Raw genomic sequence first — 24,663 nt, 5'->3', positions numbered from 1 at the left:
CATATATATTAGAAAATTAATATTGTAATTGATTTAAAGAAAAACTTGTTATCAATCTTTTAAAACACATAATTTTATTACAATTATATGAATAAAATTATTAAGCCATATTTAGGATATATGATAAAAAAAATTTACACATCATAAGATTAATTTCCTGGTGAGAGACCTTTCATTCAGATATTTATTTACATTTTCTTGGTCAACAGTTATTTATTTACATTGCCTGAAAGAACCTGCACAAAAAACAACCTAAAAAGCGATTTGATTTTTGTAAAAAAAAAAAAATCTTATTTTCTCCTGCGATCTCCGCTTCTCTCTCTCTTCGACGCACGATGTGTTGAAGATACCTCTCTCTCTTCCTCTGTACATACCCTCTCTAATACCCACTGTTGTTGAACCAAAAAGGGATTAGATTTAGGGTTTTTGTGAGATTTCTGATACTGCACAACCTTCAGCGATGTCTTCCTCGTCGCAATCTTTTGCGGCTGGACGGTCTTCATCCCTATCTTCTCCGTCGCAATCGGGCCGCTTTGGTGGGCCTGCAGTTTCTGCTTCCGGCGGCGGAAGCTTCGACACTTTGAACCGGGTCATCGCTGACCTTTGCAGCATTGATAATCCCAAGGTAACATTGCGAAGTATTCTTCTTTTCATGCTTAATTCCATTTGATCATTGAAATTAGCAGAAACCCAGATGAAAAGTCTCTTGCTTTCTTGGATTATCTGAAGGAATCGAAAATTTAGTTGGTTTGATGTGTTGCTGTGTTCATAAAGTATCTGATATTAGTTGTGATGGTTTTTGTTTGTTGTATTAGGAGGGAGCTTCTTTGGCGTTTAGGAAACATGTAGAGGAAGCAGTTCGTGATCTTAGCGGTGAAGCTTCCTCTAGGTTCATGGAGCAGTTGTATGACAGGATTGCTAATTTAATTGAGAGCAAGGATGGGGCCAAAAACATGGGTGGACTCAGAGCCATCGACGAGTTGACGGAGATTGGATTTGGTGAGAATGCTACTAATGTGTCAAGGTTTGCGGGTTACATGAGGACTGTGTTCGAGTCGCAGCGTGAGCCTGAAATCTTGGTGCTTGCTAGTAGAGTGTTGGGGCATCTTGCCCGGGCTGGTGGAGCTATGACCTCTGATGAAGTGGAGTTTCAGGTATGGTTCTGTTTCGTTCCCCTTTCTATGAATTGGTTCAGCTTATAGGGGCTCAAGTATTGGTTCCTTGTGGTCACAGATGAAAACTGCTTTTGATTGGCTTCACGGAGATAGGGTGGAACATCGTCGTTTCGCCGCTGTTTTAATTTTAAAGGTATCCTGTCCTTTACAGAAAAGCATACCTTTTTAGTTTTGTTTTTGTTTTGGTTACATACAATTACAAATATGTTGGAGTATGGATATTTGGAAAAAAGGTAGTGAGGATAGCTTTTCAATCCAGTAAATTAATACGGATATGGTTATGTTCTTGCAACATTGCAGGAGATGGCAGAAAATGCATCTACTGTCTTTAACGTTCATGTCCCTCAATTTGTGGATGCGATTTGGATTGCACTAAGGGATCCTCAGTTGCAAGTACGAGAGCGAGCTGTTGAGGCTTTACGTGCTTGCCTTCGTGTTATTGAGAAAAGGGAGACTCGATGGCGAGTACAATGGTTCGTATTCCTTTCTCCTTGAAAATTATTAAGTGTCCTAAAGTGTTTAGTACCTACCATATTTGCTGTGATATTTTGGAAACGTGATCTATATTTTCATTTGTAATCTTATCCTGTTATGTGCTTTGCATTTTTTTATTGTGCAAATGCAACTTACATTGGCTCGTGTCGCCGCCCGAAAAATGGACTAAACCTTTTAACTATATATTCGTCTCGACTGGAAACGTAGCGAACCTGTGTATCTGGATTGTCTTCCTTTAATGTTCTACAAAGTTTTGAAACTTTCGTCAAATTTATTATTTACTTGCAATCTTTCTACTGGATTTTAATATATTGTTGCCAACACAATGTAGCAATTGAGTTTTCCTTGTTTGTTATTATATAAAATCAAGTTAACTGATCTTCTATCCATCTGGCTTTTGCAGGTACTATCGGATGTTTGAAGCTACACAGGATGGGTTGGGTAGTGATGCTCCGGTCCATAGTATTCATGGTTCTTTACTTGCTGTGGGGGAACTATTGAGGTAAATGCAGCAGTGAATTTGTATTCTTAAGCCATCCTTTGCAATAGTCCCACGCCCAAATTTATTCTCTTAGAAGAATTTTTGTTCCAATGATGCTCTGTGAATTCTTTGATTGTAGTTTACATTGTTAAATAAAAAAAATAAAAAATATATCATGTATCTTCTTTCTTCACTCTTCAGTGTATAGTATATACCTGAACAAATGATTCTTGAATTCGAAAACTTGTATTATTTTCTGTTATACCAAATTGATTTAATGGTACCTCTGGTGTTATGGTTGATGACTTAATGCTCGAGTTCGTGTACAGGAATACTGGTGAGTTCATGATGTCTAGGTACAGAGAAGTTGCTGAAATTGTCCTCAGATTCCTTGAACATCGTGATCGCCTTGTTCGCCTTAGCATCACCTCGTTGCTGCCTCGCATTGCTCATTTTCTTCGTGACCGCTTTGTTACAAACTATTTAACGGTAGGTGATTGAGAGATTCTTTGAAATCAAAATCTATGCGAAAGACGTGATATGAGTTCCTTTCTTGCAGATATGCATGAATCATATTCTCACTGTGTTAAAAATACCGTCTGAACGTGCCAGTGGATTCATCGCCCTTGGGGAAATGGCTGGTGCTTTGGATGGTGAGCTTATCCACTATTTGCCGAAAATTATGTCTCATCTGCGGGAAGCGGTGGGTCAATTTGGTTTTGTAAATTTGTATTTTTGTGTTTAGCATTTTCTTCGGTCTATTTTTGTGAGCTGGACTAGAAAGAGTTTCCTTTGATTATCTTTTCCATGTAGATTTCTCCACGTAAAGGTAGACCTTTGCTTGAAGCTGTGGCTTGTGTTGGTAACATCGCAAAGGCAATGGGATCCACCGTGGAAAATCATGTTCGAGATCTTCTAGATGTGATGTTTTCCTCTGGTCTCTCTTCTACACTTGTTGAAGCTCTTGATCAGATAACCATTAGGTAAACGTTACACCGTAGAAGTTTGTTGCTACTTGCATTGATGTGTAAGCTTTCAATGCTTGACAATTTGTTTGGGTCTCAGCATTCCTTTGTTGCTGCCAACGGTACAAGATCGGCTTCTAGATTGCATTTCATTGGTTCTTTCAAGATCTCATTATTCTCAGACAGAGCCTCCTGTTACCACCGAGGTCCGAGGTAGTATAGTTAGCATGATACCACAGTCTAGTGAACCTAGTTGTTCAGCACAAATTCAACTAGCACTAAAGACTCTGGCTCGTTTCAATTTCATGGTCAGTGCTACTTGCCGATAACATTTCTAAAGAATACGAAACTTATTTACTGGGTTTCTGATTTATGGTAGGGGCATGATCTTCTTGAATTTTCTCGGGAGTCGGTTGTTGTTTATTTAGATGATGCGGATGCAGCCACAAGAAAAGATGCTGCTTTGTGTTGCTGTAAACTAGTTGCAAATTCCTTATCTGGGATCGCACAATTTGGCTCTAGCAGGTCAACTCGAGCTGGAGGAAGACGAAGGCGCCTTGTGGAAGAGGTTTTACATATATACTGAAGCCCCATTACATATTTTTTCTTATTGCTTGTCTTTAGTCTTCACTTTCTATTATTACAATGGGCTCTTTTTAACATTTTCAAGTTTCAATTCCTGTTTGCCATCTGTTTCTTGTTGTCATTTATAATTGCAATCCCAGTAGCAGTTCCAGTTTTTTCTGACTGCGTAAGAGATGATGTTTGGGTTCTGTAGATTGTGGAGAAGCTTCTCAGGACAGCTGTTGCGGATGCTGATGTAACTGTTCGCAAGTCTATCTTCGTTGCCTTATATGGCAACCAATGTTTCGATGATTATCTAGCACAGGCTGAAAGTTTGACTGCTATTTTCGCCTCCTTAAATGATGAGGTATGGATATGTTATTTGTTTGAAAAGGTAGCATAAGTCATACGACAATTCTATTTTGTTACAAATCACTTATTTTCTTCTCGTTGGTGTAAATTTAGTTTCTTAATTACCCTAATCACAGAACTTCATTGAATTGTGTTGCTTTCTGGAATCAGTTTTGGTGAATTAATGAAGTTAGTTGCTTAATTACCCTTCCTACATAACTTCTTGATACCCAGACTTAGCTGGACTTTTGGTCAACTATTTAGCTTCTTTTGTGTCACAAAACAGTCCGTGTTACGTTGAATTGTGGATGTAGTGCATGTATTACGTTGGGGGATGCACGGAAATGAGTGACGAAATGCATCCGTGTTACACCCTTGTTAACTTGATAGAAGGCTTGGCTTGTGTTTCACTCCACCTGCCTATTTTATCGGTTTAGTTATGTACTGTTCATATATTTGAATCACTGTTCAACAGGATCTTGATGTCCGAGAATATGCCATCTCAGTTGCTGGGAGGTTATCCGAAAAAAATCCAGCATACGTTCTTCCAGCACTTCGTCGCCACCTTATACAGCTGTTAACCGATCTTGAGCAGAGGTAACTGCAAATTTCATTAGTTCTTATATGAAGATTTGATTCCTATTATCAAGTATCTGTTGCATTGACTTCAACTGTAACGTCAGCAGTGCAGATAACAAGTGCAGAGAAGAGAGTGCGAAGCTCCTTGGTTGTTTAGTTCGAAATTGTGAACGGCTCATTCTCCCATATGTTGCTCCTGTGCAAAAGGTTTGATTTTTGTTCTCCACTTCTCAGATGATTTGCCTATTATTGTAGTTCACGGGGTTGTAATTCTTTTATTTTTCCAGGCACTTGTTGCAAGACTTAGTGAGGGAACTGGAGTGAATGCTAACAATAATATTGTTATTGGAGTTCTCGTAACTGTTGGGGATCTTGCAAGAGTGGTAAGTTTGTGGTTTCTCGATTAAGTGTCGGTAAAATGTAGTGTGCCTTTACTGCACGTGGAAGTTGCAGTCGTATTTCGACTCTTCTTAGCTGTGTTGGCAAGCGTATTCATAATTTTGAATGGCCTAGCGAGTACTTTTTTTTTCCTTATTTTTTTTTGTCTTTTAAATGAAAGAGTTATGTCAATTCTATTTCCTTTTTAGCTGTTATTTGTTGGGTTTGGCTTAAGATATCCCTCCCCTGTTTTTTATTTTTATTTTCTCCCGTTGGTTATTCAGGGTGGCTTAGCAATGAGACAATATATTCCTGAGCTAATGCCTTTGATTGTTGAGGCTTTAATGGATGGAGCTGCTGTAGCAAAACGTGAGGTGGCTGTTTCGACACTTGGTCAAGTTGTTCAAAGTACAGGGTATGGAATAGACTTTTACCTTCTTTGGGAACTAATTTCGTTTTTATTAATATTTGATAATGTTACAAAGTGACTTTGAGCATGCTAATTTTTCTATAAACTAAGAAAACGCCACTATCTTGTTTGTTGAAAGCCTGGTTGAACTGGATGGAAATAATGGATTGCAAGTGAATATTTGACATGAATACGGGGCTTCTATTTTTTTTCTAATTGGCTAGCTAGGAGCCTAATTCTTAGGCTGTTGATGTTTATAGAAATTTGTTACATGTTTATCGAACAAACTGCTAGAAGTTATCAAATTCTAGATGAAAGGGAAGATTGTTATCCCTAGGCAGTCCTTCAATCCGTGGCAGATCATTCTGATAGTTTCTTGTTCGTCTTACTCTTACATGAGATGGCTTATTATTCCTGGAGATAGATTGATTTTTTGGTGTCAGAACTGGCATTGTCTTGGTATTCTCTCTTTGTCATGCAAAAAGATTGATTTACCACTACCTTTTGTACTATGCTGCATAGATATAATCAACTGTATTGTTGATGTTGACGACGTAGTAGAAGACATGCTTGGGAGTAGTGGGGTGATCAACTTGCAAGTTGTATTGAGTAGCTCGTAACACATGCGCTATAAATTGTGCACATAACTATTATAATATCAAGGGGGCTCCAGAAATTCACAATACTCCCTGCAAATTTATTTACGGCTCCCCTTTATTGTAATGTAGGTATGTTGTGACTCCATACAAGGAATACCCGTTGTTGCTTGGCTTACTCTTGAAATTGCTGAAGGGTGACTTATTGTGGTCAACCAGACGAGAAGTGCTCAAGGTAGTTTCTAGATAAATAAATTTCTAAGCTAGACTATTCTAGAATATAGATTATGTCAAAACATTGGTTATCTACAGGTTCTTGGAATTATGGGTGCTTTGGATCCTCATGTGCACAAACGTAACCAACAAAGTTTATCAGGATCACATGGTGAAGTTCCTCGCGGTACTGGTGATTCAGGTCAACCTATTCCGTCGATTGATGAATTACCTGTGGAACTCCGACCATCATTTGCTACATCCGAGGATTATTACTCAACGGTAGTTCTTAACCCATGTGAACATTTTGCAACTGTAGTCATTGTGCTCATATTACTTTCCGCATTGTTATAGGTTGCTATCAACTCCCTTATGCGAATTCTTAGAGATCCATCACTTCTTAGCTACCACAAAAGGGTTGTTAGGTCACTGATGATCATTTTCAAGGTAACCAAAGCCATTTTGATTGTTTATAGGATATACTTGTGATGAAATAAAAATGAACACGTTACAACTTTACCGTACTTTTGTTTTGCGAGGTTAGTCAATGGGATTGGGATGCGTGCCTTACTTGCCAAAGGTATATATTTCTGGCAGCTTTCAATCAGTGATATCTCCGTTTTACCTACGATCGAAACTTTCTGTGTGTTTCCTTAATTTTGAATACGCATGCCTGCTACGTTACTTCCGTGCTCAATTAAATTGTATTGCGTGGTGACTCGAAGTCAGATATTTAGATTTCTCAACATTGTCTTAGGTTAAAGTGACTTTATTTTATTATTATTATTATTCTGAAGGGATGGTTCACTGCTATTTTTTTATGCACTATAAGCATCCTGTGACGTTTTACTAATTTGTCTTCAAGGTTTTACCTGAGCTTTTTCACACTGTTCGCACTTCTGATGAGAACTTAAAGGACTTCATTACATGGGGTCTTGGGACTCTTGTTTCCATCGTGCGGCAGGTATATCCACATTAACATTTGTAGTTAATGGTTAAAATACGAATGACTTTGTGTAACTCTTAACTTATTTTATTTGTCTACAGCACATACGGAAGTATCTTCCAGAGCTGCTCTTACTAGTCTCCGAATTATGGTCATCTTTCACCTTGCCAGGTCCTGTACGCCCCTCTCGTGGTCTTCCGGTTAGTTGTATGCAGTCTATAGTTGCTTTACTGGCATATATGTTTTGGAGAGCACTTTGTCTAAATTGCTGATCACCAGGTTCTGCATCTATTGGAACATCTTTGCTTGGCACTTAATGATGAATTCAGAACTTATCTTCCAGTCATCCTTCCATGTTTCATCCAAGTATTAGGTGATGCGGAGCGGTGTAATGATTATATCTGTGTTCCTGATATTCTCCACACACTCGAAGTGTTTGGCGGTCAGCAAAACTTCTCTTTCTTTTGGCATCCTCATAGTCGTTTTGTGTATATATGATCTTTAAATAGTCAAATTTTTACTCTATAGTTTCTATTTTCATACCTTGGTTGACCCTTAGAGTGCATAAGTGCAGGTACACTTGATGAGCACATGCATTTACTCCTTCCTGCTCTTATTCGATTGTTCAAAGTAGATGCTCCTGTAGCTATAAGACGTGATGCCATCAAAACTTTGACAAGAGTGATCCCATGTGTTCAGGTTAGTAGCTGTTGTTTAAATGATTTATTATTTTAGTTCTTTATGTTGCTGATCCTTTGAAATGTTCCATATTAATCTTCTTGTTATACCTTTTAATTACCCGTGTATCTTCAGGTTACTGGTCATATCTCCTCTCTTGTGCATCACTTGAAGCTAGTATTAGATGGGTGAGTTTCCAATTTTTCATGAAAACTGAAAAGCTCAACAGTTGTAGTCGATCTCTTTGAAAGCATATCTGTGCTTTTCTTGGCATGCTGATTGTCTGTACTTAGAAAACAGTGTATTGGTTACTTCTTCATAAGGTGTTTCTACAATGCTTCTTTTATAGTTAGGCATTGTGTCGCTATCTGGGTTTCTCTTTAAAATGACTGGGTTCATTCAGTTAAAAATAGTGGATTTGAAATGAGACATCCATAACATCCTAGCGTTGGCAAGGCATTATCATAAAGAGTTTAATTATTATCATTATCAGAAAACTAGTTATTATCATTATCTTCCATTTTGTGATTGCTTACTGTTACAAACCCGTTTTTCAATGTGGTTCAAATTGCTCTTGGGTTATAAATTTGTGTGGCCCGATATAAGAATTTTTTATATCGTGGAATTTTATTTGCCATTATCGATTTGACTAAAGAGTTTTTGATGGAATTGTTGTTTCATGTTTCACGTGTAAATCTTCTTATGAGATCTTTGCTATCTTCTCAGTAAGAATGATGAATTGCGGAAGGACGCTGTGGATGCACTATGCTGTTTGGCTCATGCTCTTGGAGAGGACTTCACCATATTCATTGAATCAGTTCACAAGCTTTTGTTGAAGCATCGCTTACGGGTATTTTTATATTATCTTCTACATAAAATAACGCTTTAAATTCACCCGTCGTGTATTTTGTATCATAGCTTGCATGCAAACAGATTTCCTTGTATAAATTTTATCTGTAAAAGTTAAATGTACATTACTTTTGCAGCATAAAGAATTTGAAGATATTCATGCTCGTTGGCGGAGACGTGAACCATTGATTGTAGCTACAACAGCAACTCAACAGTTAAGTAGGCGACTGCCAGTTGAGGTTATCAGGGATCCTTTAATTGAGAATGAGATCGATCCTTTTGAAGAAGGAAACAACAAAAACCATCAGGTACTCTTTGTTGTGGTCGTTTTATACACACAGATCCTCCATGTGTTAAAATGTTGCTATCAAGTTTTTATTATTGTACTGTAACATTGTAGAACTTACTGGTCGGTAGTTTTCTAGTCGATGACACGTTAATTATTAGTATGACTTCACTGTATGTGCCCTTGTTAGTTCGAAGATTAGTAAGCATATTGTGGAGGAGACAAGTCGTGGAAGTGATTGCCCAATGTAGGGTTGCTTAGCTGAATACGGCTGATTTTTTTAACCCGCTTGTTTGTTTTTGTTGATGGGTGCCTATCTGTCTAGTGTCTATAACAACGCACACTCATCTGCTTCAATAAGTTTGTAAAATACCCTTCAGCTTATGTAGACAGAGACAAAACTGTATATGTGTTCGGTCTAGCGCAATCCTCTTGTAGAAGTTTCTTTAGTCTTTTTTTTTTTTTGAAAGAGCTAAACTGTTACTTATTTGCTTTTGACGATCTGTCTAACAGGTTAATGATGGTAGACTACGGACAGCTGGAGAAGCTTCTCAACGAAGTACCAAGGAAGATTGGGAAGAATGGATGAGACAATTTAGTATTGAATTACTTAAACAGTCTCCATCTCCAGCATTAAGAACTTGTGCAAAACTTGCTCAGTTGCAGGTGTTTCATTGATACTCTTTCTTTTCCTCTCTTATAAGGGTATGCATTTTAATGTCCGTGTTTTGCAGCCGTTTGTCGGGAGAGAATTGTTTGCCGCTGGTTTTGTCAGTTGCTGGGCGCAGCTGAATGAGGCTAGCCAAAAGAAGTTAGTTACGAGCTTGGAGATGGCGTTTTCGTCTCCAAATATCCCTCCTGAGATTTTGGCGACACTACTCAATTTGGTACGTTCTTTTTTAAACTGTTAGAAAATCATGCATGTTTCGTAACTAGGGTTGTGCTAATTGAGTACTAGTGTTTCAAGCCTAGGCGAATACAGTGTGTTCAGTAAAGAGTTAGCTACGTCTTGCTAGACTGGAAACAAAAACTGCTAAGGTCACCATTTCCTTAGTGGTTCTACCTAATTAGTCATTTTACTGGAAAACACGTCTTCGGTTTCAACTGAACAATCTCTAAGCATTCTTGGAAACATGATGCGTAGATTTTGTTTTGTCTTATACTAACACTGGTTCCCGAGTTTCTGCTTGAGCTGTTTTCATTTAACCTATATTACGGGAGGTTTGATAAAGAGTCAATACTTTTAAAATCACAATGAATCTACCTCTGTGTTTGATCTTGTTGCTTGGTCCTGTCACATGAGCTTGATTTTGTCTATACTATTCTTAGGCAGAGTTTATGGAACATGATGAGAAGCCTCTTCCCATTGATATCCGTCTCCTGGGGGCTCTTGCTGAAAAGGTTTGCGTCATGTATTTCTTATGATATGGCACTTCTGTCCTTTCAGCTGAAGCATTCATCTGGTTCTCTTGGTAATGGTGCGATTTTCAACTTCACAGTGCCGTGTTTTTGCCAAAGCTTTGCATTATAAAGAGATGGAATTTGAAGGTCCACGGTCGAGGAGGATGGATGCCAACCCAGTTGCTGTTGTCGAGGCTCTTATTCACATAAATAATCAGTTACACCAGCACGAGGTATGTTTAGTTTTTTATGCTATTTCTATCACCTCACCATCTTTGTTCTGTTTCATTATTGATTAGTTGGGATTTGTTGTCATAGGCTGCTGTCGGCATATTGACCTATGCTCAACAACATCTTGATGTTCAATTAAAAGAATCATGGTAACACGACTTTTCTCGACCTTGATACACTTACTTCCGGTTCTGCTAGATAGGCGTGACACAAGCTTGTGCGCGATTACTAGTTTATTTTATCCCAATTAGTCAAAAACAGTAATAGTGTTTGTTACTAGGTATGAGAAGCTGCAGCGATGGGATGATGCGCTGAAGGCGTACACTTTGAAAGCATCGCAAACATCTAATCCCCATCTTGTATTAGAAGCCACATTAGGTAACCAATACTAATTTTGGGAGGATTTCGTGTGTTTTTTCTTTCCATATAATGTTTTTTCCTGGGGAGTGGAATCTAAGGTTTTATGAGTTTTTGGGGTCGATATGTATTGTCAGGCTGTGAGTAGCTAGTTTGCATAGAGAATTATGGGTCATCATTCGTAACATTCTCGCTCTAAGACACTGGTTGGTAGAACCAAACTTACATGCATTTGTTTTATGTGCATAAGCTCCAGACATCTATCCACATGAAGCCTTTTACTCGTCTATTTTTTTTTATTGTTTGTTTTTCCTATTTTTGTGAAGGCTGCCATTTATCTTCTATGATTTTATGAGTTTTTAGTAGTATCTTAAGTGGCTTACATCCTCTTTGAATTCATCTCCTGTAGTTTCATAAGCTGATGGCTGCTCTCTCCTAACTTTTGTCCAGTGCAATTATTTCTGTTGATCATTGATTACAGTTTTCTTATGATGTTCTTCCTTCCCTTTAATATAATGTCCTGAATTTGTAGCTTATTGACCATAATGTAGGACAAATGAGATGTCTCGCTGCACTTGCACGATGGGATGAGCTCAACAATCTCTGCAAAGAATACTGGAGTCCAGCTGAGCCATCCGCTCGTCTGGAAATGGCACCATTGGTTGGTTACACATTCTTATGCTATATTGGGTGATACGTCTACATTATTACATGGATGTCTTCTGTTTTTTTTTTGTGTGACTATTCTAGGCTGCTAATGCCGCTTGGAATATGGGAGAGTGGGATCAAATGGCGGAATATGTGTCTCGGTTAGATGATGGTGATGAAACAAAGCTTAGGGGTTTAGCAAGCCCTTCTTCTAGTGGCGATGGAAGCAGGGATGGCACATTCTTCAGGGCTGTTCTGTTAGTTCGGAGGGCGAAGGTACGCTTGCACCCATACTTTGTGCTTTATATCATAGCAGATTTTCTTTAAAAAAATGTTTGCAGTCACTTAGATATGTGAGTGCGTGCCTTTGGTTATTTTGTCTTTTCTTTTTAGTATGATGAGGCGCGGGAATATGTTGAAAGAGCTAGAAAATGCCTTGCCACAGAACTTGCAGCGCTGGTAAGTTTCATATAATCATATCAGCATTTGCTTACTAGCTTTGTTTATAATATTTATGCATCATTTGTTTGTGAATATGGGATCAAAAGTAAAGTAGCATGGATATTTGTAGCTAGTCTCAGCCTTTTCCATAATGCCCTGGTCTGTTGGAACTTGTAAGTACAGAACAAAAATAATAAAAAACATCTTAGTTGCATTGTTGATTTGTAGACAACTTTTTGGGCATGCTATTGTTTGGTACCTGTTTGTAAAAGCATCATGTAATCGCTATGGTTGCCTTCTTAGTTGTTCTTGTGTATTTATGTTGAGTGAAAATTCGCACCTGCCTTTTTCTATTTTGTCTATAATTGCGAGTCTGCAGGTTTTGGAGAGCTATGAGCGTGCTTACGGCAATATGGTTCGTGTCCAGCAACTGTCAGAACTAGAGGAGGTCAGATCTCAATTTATTTAAGATCTCTTCTCCTGTCCACCCTCCCTGACGGCCTAAGGCTGAAGGGAAAACAGGAGAGAAGTGTAAATGTTTGTTTGATCATATTATGCATTAACATATACATGATGAATCTTTCTTATTTCTGTGTTTTATTCCTTCATGTAATAGGTAATTGAATATTGTACGCTACCTGTGGGAAATACCATTGCTGAAGAACGGAGAGCCCTAATTCGTAACATGTGGACTCAGCGGATTCAGGGATCTAAGCGTAATGTGGAGGTAAATTGCTTCTGGTATTTACATGTTAGTTGAACCACTGAAATGAGTGACAAGTCATATGGTATTTTAAGCATGAAACATTGCTGTATGGTGGTGACTTCAGTAAATGAATCTTTTTAAGGAACATATGCAGCATTTTCTTAATATATCAAGTTTGATTTATTATTTTTCATATTTTGATATATAAAGAAAGTAGCTTCGTTTTCAGTCTCCTAGTTAAAGCGTGTATCATCATAGGTACAACTAAACAATAAGCAAACAAGGAAACTCAATGACATTTTTATGGAATGGACTCTTATTCTTATGATAGTCCCATTTTTAATACTTTGTATTCTCGAATACTGTTCAGGTGTGGCAATCACTTTTGGCTGTTCGGGCACTTGTGCTACCTCCTACAGAAGATGTTGAAACTTGGATCAAGTTTGCCTCGCTTTGTCGGAAGAGTGGGAGGATTAGTCAGGCGAAGTCTACTCTTCTCAAGCTTTTGCCAGTATTGTCCTTTTGCTTTTTGGTTGTAAGATTTTCTATGCCAGGTTTATTCTGTTTTGTCTAATTTGGGATCCTTATTTTGTAGTTTGATCCAGAAGTATCGCCAGAAAACATGCAATATCACGGACCTCCACAAGTGATGCTTGGATACCTAAAATACCAGTGGTCACTTGGAGAGGAACATAAGCGCAAAGAGGCATTTACCAAGCTGCAGGTATGCTTATTCGTATTAGTTACTTGCGTTTATTCTCTTTCTCACATTTTCCCATTTTTGCTTGAATGGCAATGCCGTTTCTTCTCTCAATCTAATTAATTGTTTATAGATTCTGACGAGGGAACTTTCAAGTGTGCCACACTCTCAATCTGACATGCTGGCTAGTATGGTATCTAGTAAGGGCGTAAATGTTCCACTTCTTGCACGTGTAAATCTCAAACTGGGAACATGGCAGTGGGCACTCTGTCCCGGATTGAATGATGGGTCTATTCAAGGTGAATTGTAGTTACTTTTAACAGTGTAAGTGTAGTCAAACTGTCTGACCATAACACTTTGGTAATATAATGCCCTGTTCCAGAAATTCTTGATGCATTTAGCAAATCTACCATCTATGCTCCTAAATGGGCTAAGGCATGGCACACGTGGGCGTTATTCAATACTGCAGTGATGTCTCATTACATTTCAAGAGGTCAAATTGCCTCTCAGTTCGTTGTTGCTGCAGTCACTGGATATTTTCATTCTATAGCATGTGGAGCTAATGCCAAAGGAGTTGATGATAGTTTACAGGTAAAGCGTGCATGCTTCCATGGCTTTTCCATGTTTCACTTACCAAACCGTGATTTTCTCCTTTTCTTTACTTACATTAAGTTATACCTTTCTGTCCTGCTCTTGTTGAACTATTATTTCTTTCCGTCTCATTTCCTTAGGATATACTGCGTCTTCTCACGTTATGGTTCAACCATGGAGCTACGGCTGACGTCCAAGCAGCATTGGAAAGAGGATTCACTCATGTCAGCATCAACACATGGCTTGTTGTGTTGCCTCAAATAATTGCTAGGATACATTCAAATAATCGTGCTGTCAGGGAACTGATACAGTCTCTTCTCATCCGCATAGGAGAAAACCACCCACAGGTTTGCAGTTTTCCATCAATCTAAGTTTAAAAAATATGATGGGAATTAAAAAATATAATTAGCTTTTTACTCTGCCATTTTGATCGCAAATTTACCTACTTCACTTTGGTTTTGGTGTTAGAGATTTGGTTTCTCTACCGTTAATTATCATACTAGGAACGAACTCTGGAATGCATAGTTTTTCCTTGACTATTTTCTTCCAAATGTTGTCAGGCACTTATGTACCCACTTCTAGTTGCATGTAAATCAATAAGCAATCTTCGGAGAGCTGCAGCTGAAGAGGTCGTTGATAAAGTTCGCCAGCACAGTGGTGCACTTGTCGATCAGGTTATTATTTATCGTCTTGTGGATTTATTTGAAATATTTTATTTGAAGTGAGCTAATAGTTGACCCTTTTCCTCTACTCCCACAACCAAAAAAACAGGCGCAACTTGTATCACATGAACTTATCAGGGTTTCAATACTTTGGCATGAAATGTGGCATGAAGCTCTAGAAGAAGCGAGTCGTTTGTATTTTGGTGAACAGAACATTGAAGGAATGCTGAAAGTACTTGAACCATTACATGAGATGCTTGAAGAAGGTGTAAGAAAGGACAATACGACCATACAAGAGAGAGCATTTATAGAGGTAGGGCGATTTTCAATCCAGGTTTTTGAACTTGGGTATAAAATAGTGTTTTTTGGTACACTTACAGAGCTTTGGTTATAAGTGACTTCATCTTTCTCTAGCACAGAACCGTACATCATTGCAGCATCCAATTTTTTTCTGCTATGCAATCTGTGGTTATTTTTTCTTTTTGGTGTTTAAAGAACTTAGATCAATCAGGTTCCCGTTGACAGAATCAGAGAATTTCTGTTGTTTTTGTTCTCATATGTGAACGTAGTGATGTTTTTCCATGTCAGCAACTGAAGTTAGGGTATTATTGTTGATGCAGGCATACCGTCACGAACTTCTGGAGGCCTATGAATGCTGTATCAATTACAAGAGCAATTTACAAGAAGCTGAACTAACACAGGTGACCGAAAATTTAAAACAAAATTGTAGTTGAGTTCTTGCTTGTCATCTTAGGTAAGGGACAGGAATTGACATATTTTCCTTTGCAATTGTTTTCTGAATTAGGCTTGGGATCTTTACTATCACGTTTTCAAACGGATTGACAAACAGCTGGCCAGTCTCACGGCATTGGATTTGGAAGTAATTATATTCTCTTTTTCTTTGGTTCTCTCTCTTTCTTTTTTTAGCTCGGTTCTGATCTGACTGTCACATTACATGTTGGATAGTCTGTTTCTCCTGAACTCCTGCTCTGCCGTGACTTGGAGCTAGCTGTTCCTGGAACATACCGTGCAGGTACAATATTGAACTGTTAATGCTTGTCTTTGCTGATATGTGTTTTTAACCGAAGCCTCCTTGCTTACATCCATACTTCGTATTTCTCTAAATTAGATGCCCCCGTTGTGACGATATCATCGTTTTCACGCAAACTTGTTGTCATAACCTCAAAGCAACGACCACGGAAGTTGACTATTCACGGAAATGATGGCGAGGACTACGCCTTTTTGTTAAAGGGACATGAAGATCTAAGGCAAGATGAGCGTGTTATGCAGGTGATTCTCAAAACATAAAGTCAGTTGTAGTATTCTTAACTACAGGATCAGACTTATCTCTTTCCTATGTATTATTGTGTTTCAGCTTTTTGGTTTGGTGAACACTTTGCTCGAGAATTCCAGAAAGACAGCAGAAAAAGATCTGGCCATCCAACGGTATTCAGTAATACCACTATCTCCCAATAGTGGACTCATTGGATGGGTTCCGAACTGCGATACCCTTCACCATCTTATTCGAGAGTACAGAGATGCGCGAAATGTTCGTCTTGTAGTCATCATTGTTTTCAATTTTGAAGCTATCTGCAGTTTACGTTTATTCTTAAACATGCCTTCCTGGATTTCCAGATCATTCTTAATCAAGAACACAAACATATGTTGAGTTTTGCTCAAAACTATGACATTCTGCCGCTCATAGCAAAGACTGAAGTATTTGAGTATGCTCTAGAAAACACAGAGGGAAATGATCTGTCCAGGGTACTCAGAATTTCTAACTTGTAGTATGGGTAAAGTAACTATTCTGGACTACTAAGTTGTTTCAAATCTCCTCCTTGGTAGGTTCTCTGGTTAAAAAGTCGGTCGTCAGAGGTATGGCTGGAGAGAAGAACCAACTATACTAGAAGTTTAGCGGTTATGAGTATGGTATGTGGTTGCTTGCTTTCATCCTTTGTTCTCCACTTTGTTTGGCATCAAAGTAAGAATGTACCCATGTTTGACCTTTTGAAATACTATTGTGACAGGTCGGTTATATTCTTGGGTTAGGTGATAGACACCCAAGTAACCTTATGCTACATAGACACAGGTACATAAAGTTTTTTTAAAAAAAAACAGGTTTACATTACATAAAAGATCCTACTTTTGGGTCTGTTTCTTTATCAATGGTTCGATTTTTGCAGTGGTAAAATCTTGCATATTGATTTTGGAGATTGTTTCGAGGCATCTATGAATAGAGAAAAGTTTCCTGAAAAGGTATTTTCATCATAATTGTGGAGGTATTAAAAATGGATATGATGAGAGATTTATTGGTTAAAAAATTATGTTAGGTTCCTTTCCGTCTAACAAGAATGCTTGTGAAAGCAATGGAAGTAAGTGGCATCGAAGGAAATTTCCGCTCGACATGTGAAAATGTTATGCAAGTTCTCAGAACCAACAAAGACAGTGTAATGGCAATGATGGAGGCGTTTGTGCATGATCCTTTAATCAATTGGCGTCTTTTCAATTTCAATGAAGTCCCTCAATTCGGTAACAACAATCCCAACGGTCCTACTGAACCTGAGGAAGTAGGTGAAGATCCTGCTGACATAGACCTTCCTCAGCCACAACGGAGTACTCGAGAGAAGGAGATTCTTCAGGTTTCTTTTGATAATCTCTCTCTCTCTTGCTATCATGTTTTGCTCATAATCTTTTTGTGGTTGATTTGATTGTTGGATTGTGTCAGGCTGTGAATATGCTTGGAGATGCAAATGAGGTTTTGAACGAGCGTGCAGTAGTTGTAATGGAACGTATGAGTAATAAGCTTACAGGCCGTGATTTCTCCACGTCTGCAAGTCCAAGCAATCCCATTGCTGATCACAATAACTTGCTCGGAGGAGATTCTCATGAAGTCGAACATGGTTTGTCTGTGAAAGTTCAGGTTCAAAAGCTAATCGACCAAGCCACTTCCCATGAAAATCTTTGTCAAAACTATGTTGGGTATGTTCTTCTCCACTCCTCTGCTTATCTGTTTTCATTAGCATAACTTTTGGCTATGAGATAATCTAATATTGACACAGAGGATAAAAGATTCTGGAATAAATGATCCAACTGATCGACGCAAAAAATGTGAATAAACTTTCTTGTTTTTGTTTTTTGTTTGCAGGTGGTGCCCTTTCTGGTGAGATGGGTCAATCTGTTATACTTCTATTGTAAATAGGCTTTGTAAAATTTCAACGAAGTTGCATTTATTTGGATTTATTTCGATGATAAACTATGTTCTTTTTAATGTAAATAATTTATTAGGCCTCTAGTCGTGTAATATATAACTTTATAAAGATGTGGCGTGGTTGAATGAAAGGACATGTCACGTTCTTTACATTTGTCTTCTTCTTTTTTGCATTTGAATTATATAAATGTTACTAAGTAATAAGCATACACTTGAAAACAGATAAGAAAGTTCCATTAAAAAGAAGGCGACAGTACTAAATCGAGCATTACACAATCTGAAGTTAGCTCAAACGAAGAATCCTGTGTTAGAAGAGTCAATGGTTCAAGAAGGCTACAAGAGTCAATCCTGTGTTAGAAGAGTCAATCGAGCAATAGGCTCCCCCTCTTATTTTTTATTTCTTTCAGTGAAAATGAATTATATGTATTTATTTATTGTATATCTGGGTATGAATGGTGACCAATGAACGACAAAGAATAATGCATTCACATTCTTAAAAAAAATCACCATTCACAAGGAATAATTTTTCCTTTTCATTCCCTACCATTTTTTTTTTTGTAAAAAAATAAAAAACAAAATTATTCATTGTTAAATATGGAATGAAATAACCATTCATTTCATTCCTGCAATTTTATTTCGTTCATCTTGCTTCCAGAATAGTCACCAGCAGACCCTAAATGGAGCAAGGGAGGTGGAAGATTTTCACTGAACCTAGCCACAGTATATAGTGCATATCTAGCAAGTTTTTAATTTTCCCATTGAAAATCTAGACTTGCCTGTGTATCCAATATTTGTCTAGGGTCATTGTCTGCGCTACGCGCGGAAAATACACTTAAATATATTTAATTATATGTTTTTTAATCGAATTTTGTTGAGAGGAAACAAAATAATTTAAAAAGTAGTGAGTGAGAACTGTGAATAATTTAGTGATTTTTATATGAAACCAATTTTTTGGTGAAGCATTAACAATTTAGTTTGTTTGAAAACGGTGATGTGGTGTTTACTTTCCCATTCTTCTTCAAAATAGTAGTAAGTTTAAAAGTGCGAATATGAATCAAAAATGCTATAATGTATGAAAGCAAAATCCTGCAATAATATGGTAGAAAGTGTTCCAAAAAGAGGGCTGATATCTCTAATTTGGACGGTATGAAAGGCAGACCCTGAAAGTGGTAAAGAAATAATTAGTTTGCTTTATTTGTAATTACTTTTTGATCTATATGAGTTTATAGCATATGTAGACATACTTGACATTTACTAAATTACAATAATGGTTGCTGCATGCAACGGTGAGGATATGATCCTTTAGTCGTCTGCGTAAACAGATTAAAATTAAATAACAATAATTAAATCGCCAGTAGATTAAATTAAATATTAAATATAATTACTTTTTTACATTCATGCGAGGGGAGAGCATTAAAGATTTCTTTGTAGATGATGTTCTTAACTTTTAGAAGATATAAATCTTGTATGATTGTCAATCCTGCTTTTCTTGTAACCCGTGAGAGAGCAACATACAATTGACGATGAGCGAAGACCGGTTTTAGAAAATATAGGAAAACTCCTTTTAAGCTTTGTCTTTGACTCTTATTTATTGTCATGGCGTAACATAGTCTTATAGGGAATTGACGCCTACGTAATGTAAACAGGAGATTTGTTTCAGCTTGAAAGTGAACAATTCTCGGGATCAGAACTTTTTTACCAATGTGTGTTCCGGTGACAATTTCAGCCTCAAGGATGTGATCTCCTAAGTAAGGATTAGCCTAGTACTATTGTATAGGCCTCCTTTTTGATTAAGGTTTCGCATAAGCATAATGGGGGCACCAATTTTGAGTGTTAGCTTATATGATGAAAAACCTGGGAATTCCAAAGAATTGAGATACTCAGCAGAGTATAATGTATCATTTTGTTCAGAATGAGTTTCTGATATCTCAAAGCTATCTGAGCTGAAATACTCTCTTGATTCCCCATCAGTATGGGAACTGATATAAGCACTGATTTCGTCGACTTTTTCGTTCTGCGGTGTGAGTATAGCTCTGTCAGTGTCGTAGGTGTGGAATGCTTTTAACCCTTTCAGATATCCATATGCAGTTTCCACTACTGGTTTCAGAGGGCAATCATTAATCTCATTAACCAACTCTTCATCGATAATGACCATTTGTTCATGGTGTTCATCATACTCATTTGTCGCTGCGGTCGGTGGATTATCCTCCCTGACCTTTAGCACCCAGTCATAGAACTCTTTTTCAGTCTGATTTACTCGCATATTTGTTTTCTTGGAGAACTTATGGCAGCTTTCCCATAGATACAACTGACTTATAGAAGCTAAGACGGTGTCAGCTCTATTACCTTGTGGGATTACAGGTAAAATCTGTCTACACTCATCTCCTAGCAGCACTGTTTTTCCACCAAAAGTCTGGTTCTTTGCATCTGGATTTTTCATAGAGTAAGTCTTTTAATGTTCTGTCATCGTATATATGTTGTTTGCATCCGTACAATCAATTATATATATATATATGTATTGTTGATACTTAGTGGGGATTATTGGTTGTTGTATTGTAATTGATTTGAAAAACTGAACTAAATCTAGTGTTATTGGTTCTATGATTTTAAAATCTGTATTAAAATCATGTGTTATTGGTTTAATGATTCATAAATTCTATATCAAATCAAGTGTTATACAATCGTACGGATTTACTAATAAATTTAATTTTATAATGGATTTGTTTGGATTTTTTTGTTAAAAATACAAAGACTCAAATCCAAGGGAAAACTTCTGGATTTGTAAATAATAATCCGAATTTTTTTAAAAAAATCTGTATATTTTACATGGATTTATAAATACTACATGGATTTTTTTATGACACTATTATATATTATATATGTGTCATCATATAATTAATGTATTTTATACGTACCATCATATAAGTACTCATATAATTAATCATATTTTATATGTACCATCATATAAATAATCATATATATTATATATTTTAAAAATTAATGTGAAATATAATAACCATAATTTAAGTTAGTGTTTGAAATTGGACTTTGTATTTTATTTTTCTTATATATATTTAAAACATTTTTTTATAATTGTTATTGGAAAATATTTTAGTAAAAATCAATTTATGAATATATGTATATTTTTGAATCAGTTTTGATATAAATCAATTTTAAATTAATATTTTGATTTGAAATATGTATATAAAGTTTAAATTTTGTTTTATGATTATTTTTGACAAAAGATATTTTTAGGTAATTAGCTTGAGCTATTTTTGTATATTTTTAAGCTGGTCCAAATATATAGTTTTTCATAGTATAATGAACTTCTAAAAAAAAATTAATAACATAAACCCATTACTTGGACTTTCAAGTTTTTTACAAAAGGGGGAAAGGAAGTGATTATTAAGTCGGTGATCACGGCATTACCAAATCATTCGATGTCCTGTTATCGATTACCTAAAGCAACGGTGAAAAAACTAACAAGTGCGGTATCACAATTTTGGTGGAGCTCAGGAGGAAGCACAAGAGGGATGCACTGGAAATCATGGGACAAGGTATGTGTAGATAAGGAGGAAGGTGGCTTAGGTTTTAAAGATATCATTGATTTCAACACAGCAATGCTTGGTAAACAGTTATGGCGTTTGATAAAGAAGCCAAATACTTTATTTTCTCAAGTCTTCAAAGGTCGGTATTATAGGAATGCTTCACCTTTAGAACCGATTCGCTCATATTCTCCGTCATATGGCTGGCGGAGTATTGTTTCTGCTAGATCTCTGGTTAGCAAAGGAATCAAAAGGGTGGGATCAGGATCTTCTATATCAGTATGGAATGACCCTTGGCTCCCAACCACTCGCCCGAGACCAGCTAATAAAAATCAACACAATCTATACCCTCATCTTTCAGTAGAGTCCCTCGTTGACTCTACCTCGCGTACTTGGAATTTAGAGGTAATTCGGGCTTTGCAATTCGGGCTTTGGTGGATCCTCAGGATGCAAAACTTATAGAATGTATTCCACTAAGCAGGACTCAGCAGGTGGATAAAGATGGATGACACTTTACAAAAAATGGAAAATATACGGCGAAATCAGGATATCAAGTAGAACAGATTTATCCAAACAAAGGAAGACCACCATTACTGATTGGTCCCACAGTTGATGTTTTGAAGGCTTACTGCTGGAAAATACGGTGCCCACCAAAGCTAAAACATTTTCTATGGCAATTAGTGACAGGATGCATAGCAGTTCGGAAGAATTTACAGGCAAGGGGATTTAAGGGGATATTTGTTGTACCCGATGTGGAGCTCCTGAGGAATCGATAAATCATGTTTTTTTAATGTCCTCCAGCTCTCCAGGTTTGGGCTCTTTCGAAGATACCATCAAACCCAGTCTATTTTCCAACAAGTTCCCTATTCACAAATATGGACCATCTATTCTAGAGTTTTCTCGCAGATGGAGGATCACCAGTTTGCATGGATTCTATGGTATATCTGAAAAAGTAGGAATAATAAAGTTTTCAGCAACTTGGATATAGATCCTATGGATACGATTAAATTGGCGGAAACAGAATCAACATTATGGACTGAGGCACAAGTAGTAAATGACCAGAGGACGCCAACAAAGAGTTTTCCCGCAGATGGAGGATCACCAGTTTTCATGGATTCTATGGTATATCTGGAAAGGTAGGAATAATAAAGTTTTCAGCAACTTGGATATAGATCCTATGGATACGATTAAATTGGCGGAAAAATAATCAACATTATGGGCTGAGGCACAAGTAGTAAATGACCAGAGGACGCCAACACCAAGAATAGACACGGTATTGCCATCGATCTCAGGAAGATGGTGTTTTACGGATGGCTCGTGGAAGGAGGGTGCTAGGTTTTCAGTTGAAGGTTGGCTTAGTACTTTGGAAGGATTCGATGGATTACTGGGGGCGAGGAATGTAAGGGCTAGTCTTTCGCCTCTTCATGCGGAGATGGAAGCACTTTTATGGGCAATGGAATCCATGAGGAACTTACGTCAATTTCAGATTACGTTTGCAACAAATTGTTCTCAATTGGTGAAGATGGTTTCAGAACCAGAAGAATGACCAGCTTTTATAACTTATTTGGAAGATATCAAGACCCTGAAAGAGAGTTTCACCCGATCAGAGATCATCTATGTACCAAGGACGCAAAATTCAAAGGCGGATAGTCTAGCACGCAGTGCTAGAAAACAGCCGTCTTTCGTCGTTCACATGGATGCAGATCACCCGGTTTGGTTCACAGAGTCAATATGAGTTTGTATTGTTGATGACAAAAAAAAAAAAAAAAAAAAACATAAACCCATTACTCTTTTTACTTAAGATAATGCTATACATGTTTCCAAACAATATTATATTTTTTTACTATTATCTATGTTTCCAAACATTTTCTAAAAGTAGTTCTACTTTAATAGTAAAATTGATGACAAAAAAAAATTACATTTTGTGGGTAATTCAGAGTATTTTGGAAAGTCTAGATTTTCTAATCAAAAACTAGTAAAATTGGAAATGTTTTGTCAGAAAACAAAGTATATGGAAAGTGTTTTATGTTTTGATTCTTAGGTCCAAGACCTTATATATATACAAAAGATTATATCCTAAAACATAGATACACATAGATATGTACATATCTGAAGAGCAATATATTGAAACTTGTAGGTTTTCCAACCAATATTATTTTATTATTTTATATTCAATATCTTTAAAAAAAAACATATATTCTCAAGTTATATTATGTTTTTAAATTTAAAAAATTAAAATAAATAAAAAATAGTAATATTTACAAAAACAAATATTAAAAAAATATATATTTTTAGTGTCGTCAGCAAAATTCAAAATCCTAAACCCTAAATCCTTGGATACATCTTAAATCTTAAATCAAAAACACTAAACACTAAATTTAAAAACATTAAACCTTTGATCTTAACCCCTAAACCCTTGGATAAATCATAAACCCTAGGGTTTATAGTTTATCCAAGGATTTAGAGATTAGTATTTAAAAATTAGTATTTAGTATTTAAGATTTAGTGTTTTACTGACAGCGTTAAAAGTATTTTTAAAAATTATTTTTTTTAGCAATTACTACTATTTTTTATTTATTTTTATCCAAAGGTTTAGGGGTTAGGATTAAAGGTTTAGTGTTTTTAAAATTTAGTGTTTAGTGTTTTTGATTTAGAGTTTAGGATTTATCTAAGGGTTTAGGATTTACCCAAGGGTTTAGGGTTTATGATAGGTTTAGGGTTTAGCATTTTGCTGACGGCGTTATAAATATTAAAAAAAAAATTATTTCAACTACGACTATTTTTATTTTTTTACATTTTTATTTAAAAACATAATATAATTTGACAATATTTTGTTTCCTTTATAAAAATATATTGAATATGAAATAACAACATACTATTGGTTGGTGAACCTACAATTTTACCCTAGGGGGTGAACCTAGAATAACTCATATCTTAATACCCTCCCTCAAGTTGGAGAGTGTAGGTTCCGAACACCCAACTTGATAAAAACCACGGTAAACTCCTTCTTACCAAGTGTCTACGTTAAAATATCAGCAAGTTGCAGCTTTGTCGAAACATGTTTTGTCGTAGCAAAACCTCTCACGATCTCATCTCTTATGTAATGATAATAAACTCCAACATGCTTAATCCTTTCATACTAATCGCTGAAATGTTATCACAATGAACCGGAATTGGTTTGTCAAAGCAGACAACAAATGTAGTCAGT

The 24,663-nt window shown here is 36.7% G+C and overlaps 2 protein-coding genes across 2 annotated transcripts; one reads left to right on the top strand and one right to left on the bottom strand.

Annotated features, from left to right (window-relative positions):
* The first annotated feature begins 460 nt into the window (after window positions 1–460).
* LOC106300015 (serine/threonine-protein kinase TOR) lies at window positions 461–18,062 on the top strand. Its single transcript, XM_013736055.1, has 56 exons — window positions 461–625; window positions 816–1,154; window positions 1,234–1,308; window positions 1,476–1,648; window positions 2,074–2,172; window positions 2,481–2,640; window positions 2,711–2,854; window positions 2,965–3,134; window positions 3,217–3,424; window positions 3,496–3,684; window positions 3,895–4,047; window positions 4,507–4,628; window positions 4,718–4,817; window positions 4,898–4,993; window positions 5,273–5,403; window positions 6,126–6,228; window positions 6,306–6,488; window positions 6,561–6,653; window positions 6,751–6,786; window positions 7,072–7,170; window positions 7,254–7,352; window positions 7,432–7,594; window positions 7,727–7,851; window positions 7,966–8,018; window positions 8,557–8,680; window positions 8,817–8,987; window positions 9,479–9,631; window positions 9,700–9,852; window positions 10,295–10,366; window positions 10,465–10,599; window positions 10,685–10,746; window positions 10,878–10,975; window positions 11,506–11,615; window positions 11,705–11,878; window positions 11,996–12,061; window positions 12,423–12,491; window positions 12,660–12,770; window positions 13,120–13,260; window positions 13,345–13,473; window positions 13,583–13,748; window positions 13,832–14,040; window positions 14,181–14,387; window positions 14,601–14,714; window positions 14,812–15,015; window positions 15,323–15,403; window positions 15,508–15,582; window positions 15,669–15,735; window positions 15,832–15,992; window positions 16,078–16,251; window positions 16,338–16,466; window positions 16,548–16,631; window positions 16,730–16,791; window positions 16,886–16,958; window positions 17,033–17,341; window positions 17,428–17,681; window positions 17,848–18,062. Exons 1-56 carry the CDS (start codon window positions 461–463, stop codon window positions 17,864–17,866), a joined length of 7,434 nt encoding a protein of 2,477 aa, XP_013591509.1. The 3' UTR covers window positions 17,867–18,062.
* Window positions 18,063–19,654: 1,592 nt separating this feature from the next.
* Window positions 19,655–20,350, bottom strand: LOC106297266. Its single transcript, XM_013733543.1, has one exon. It carries the CDS (start codon window positions 20,348–20,350, stop codon window positions 19,655–19,657), a length of 696 nt encoding a protein of 231 aa, XP_013588997.1.
* Window positions 20,351–24,663: the final 4,313 nt, after the last annotated feature.

The sequence above is a fragment of the Brassica oleracea genome, chromosome C6 (genome assembly GCF_000695525.1).
Source record: "Brassica oleracea var. oleracea cultivar TO1000 chromosome C6, BOL, whole genome shotgun sequence".
In the NCBI taxonomy this organism is placed as follows: Eukaryota; Viridiplantae; Streptophyta; class Magnoliopsida; order Brassicales; family Brassicaceae; genus Brassica; species Brassica oleracea.
This window is presented reverse-complemented; position numbering and strand designations above follow the sequence as displayed.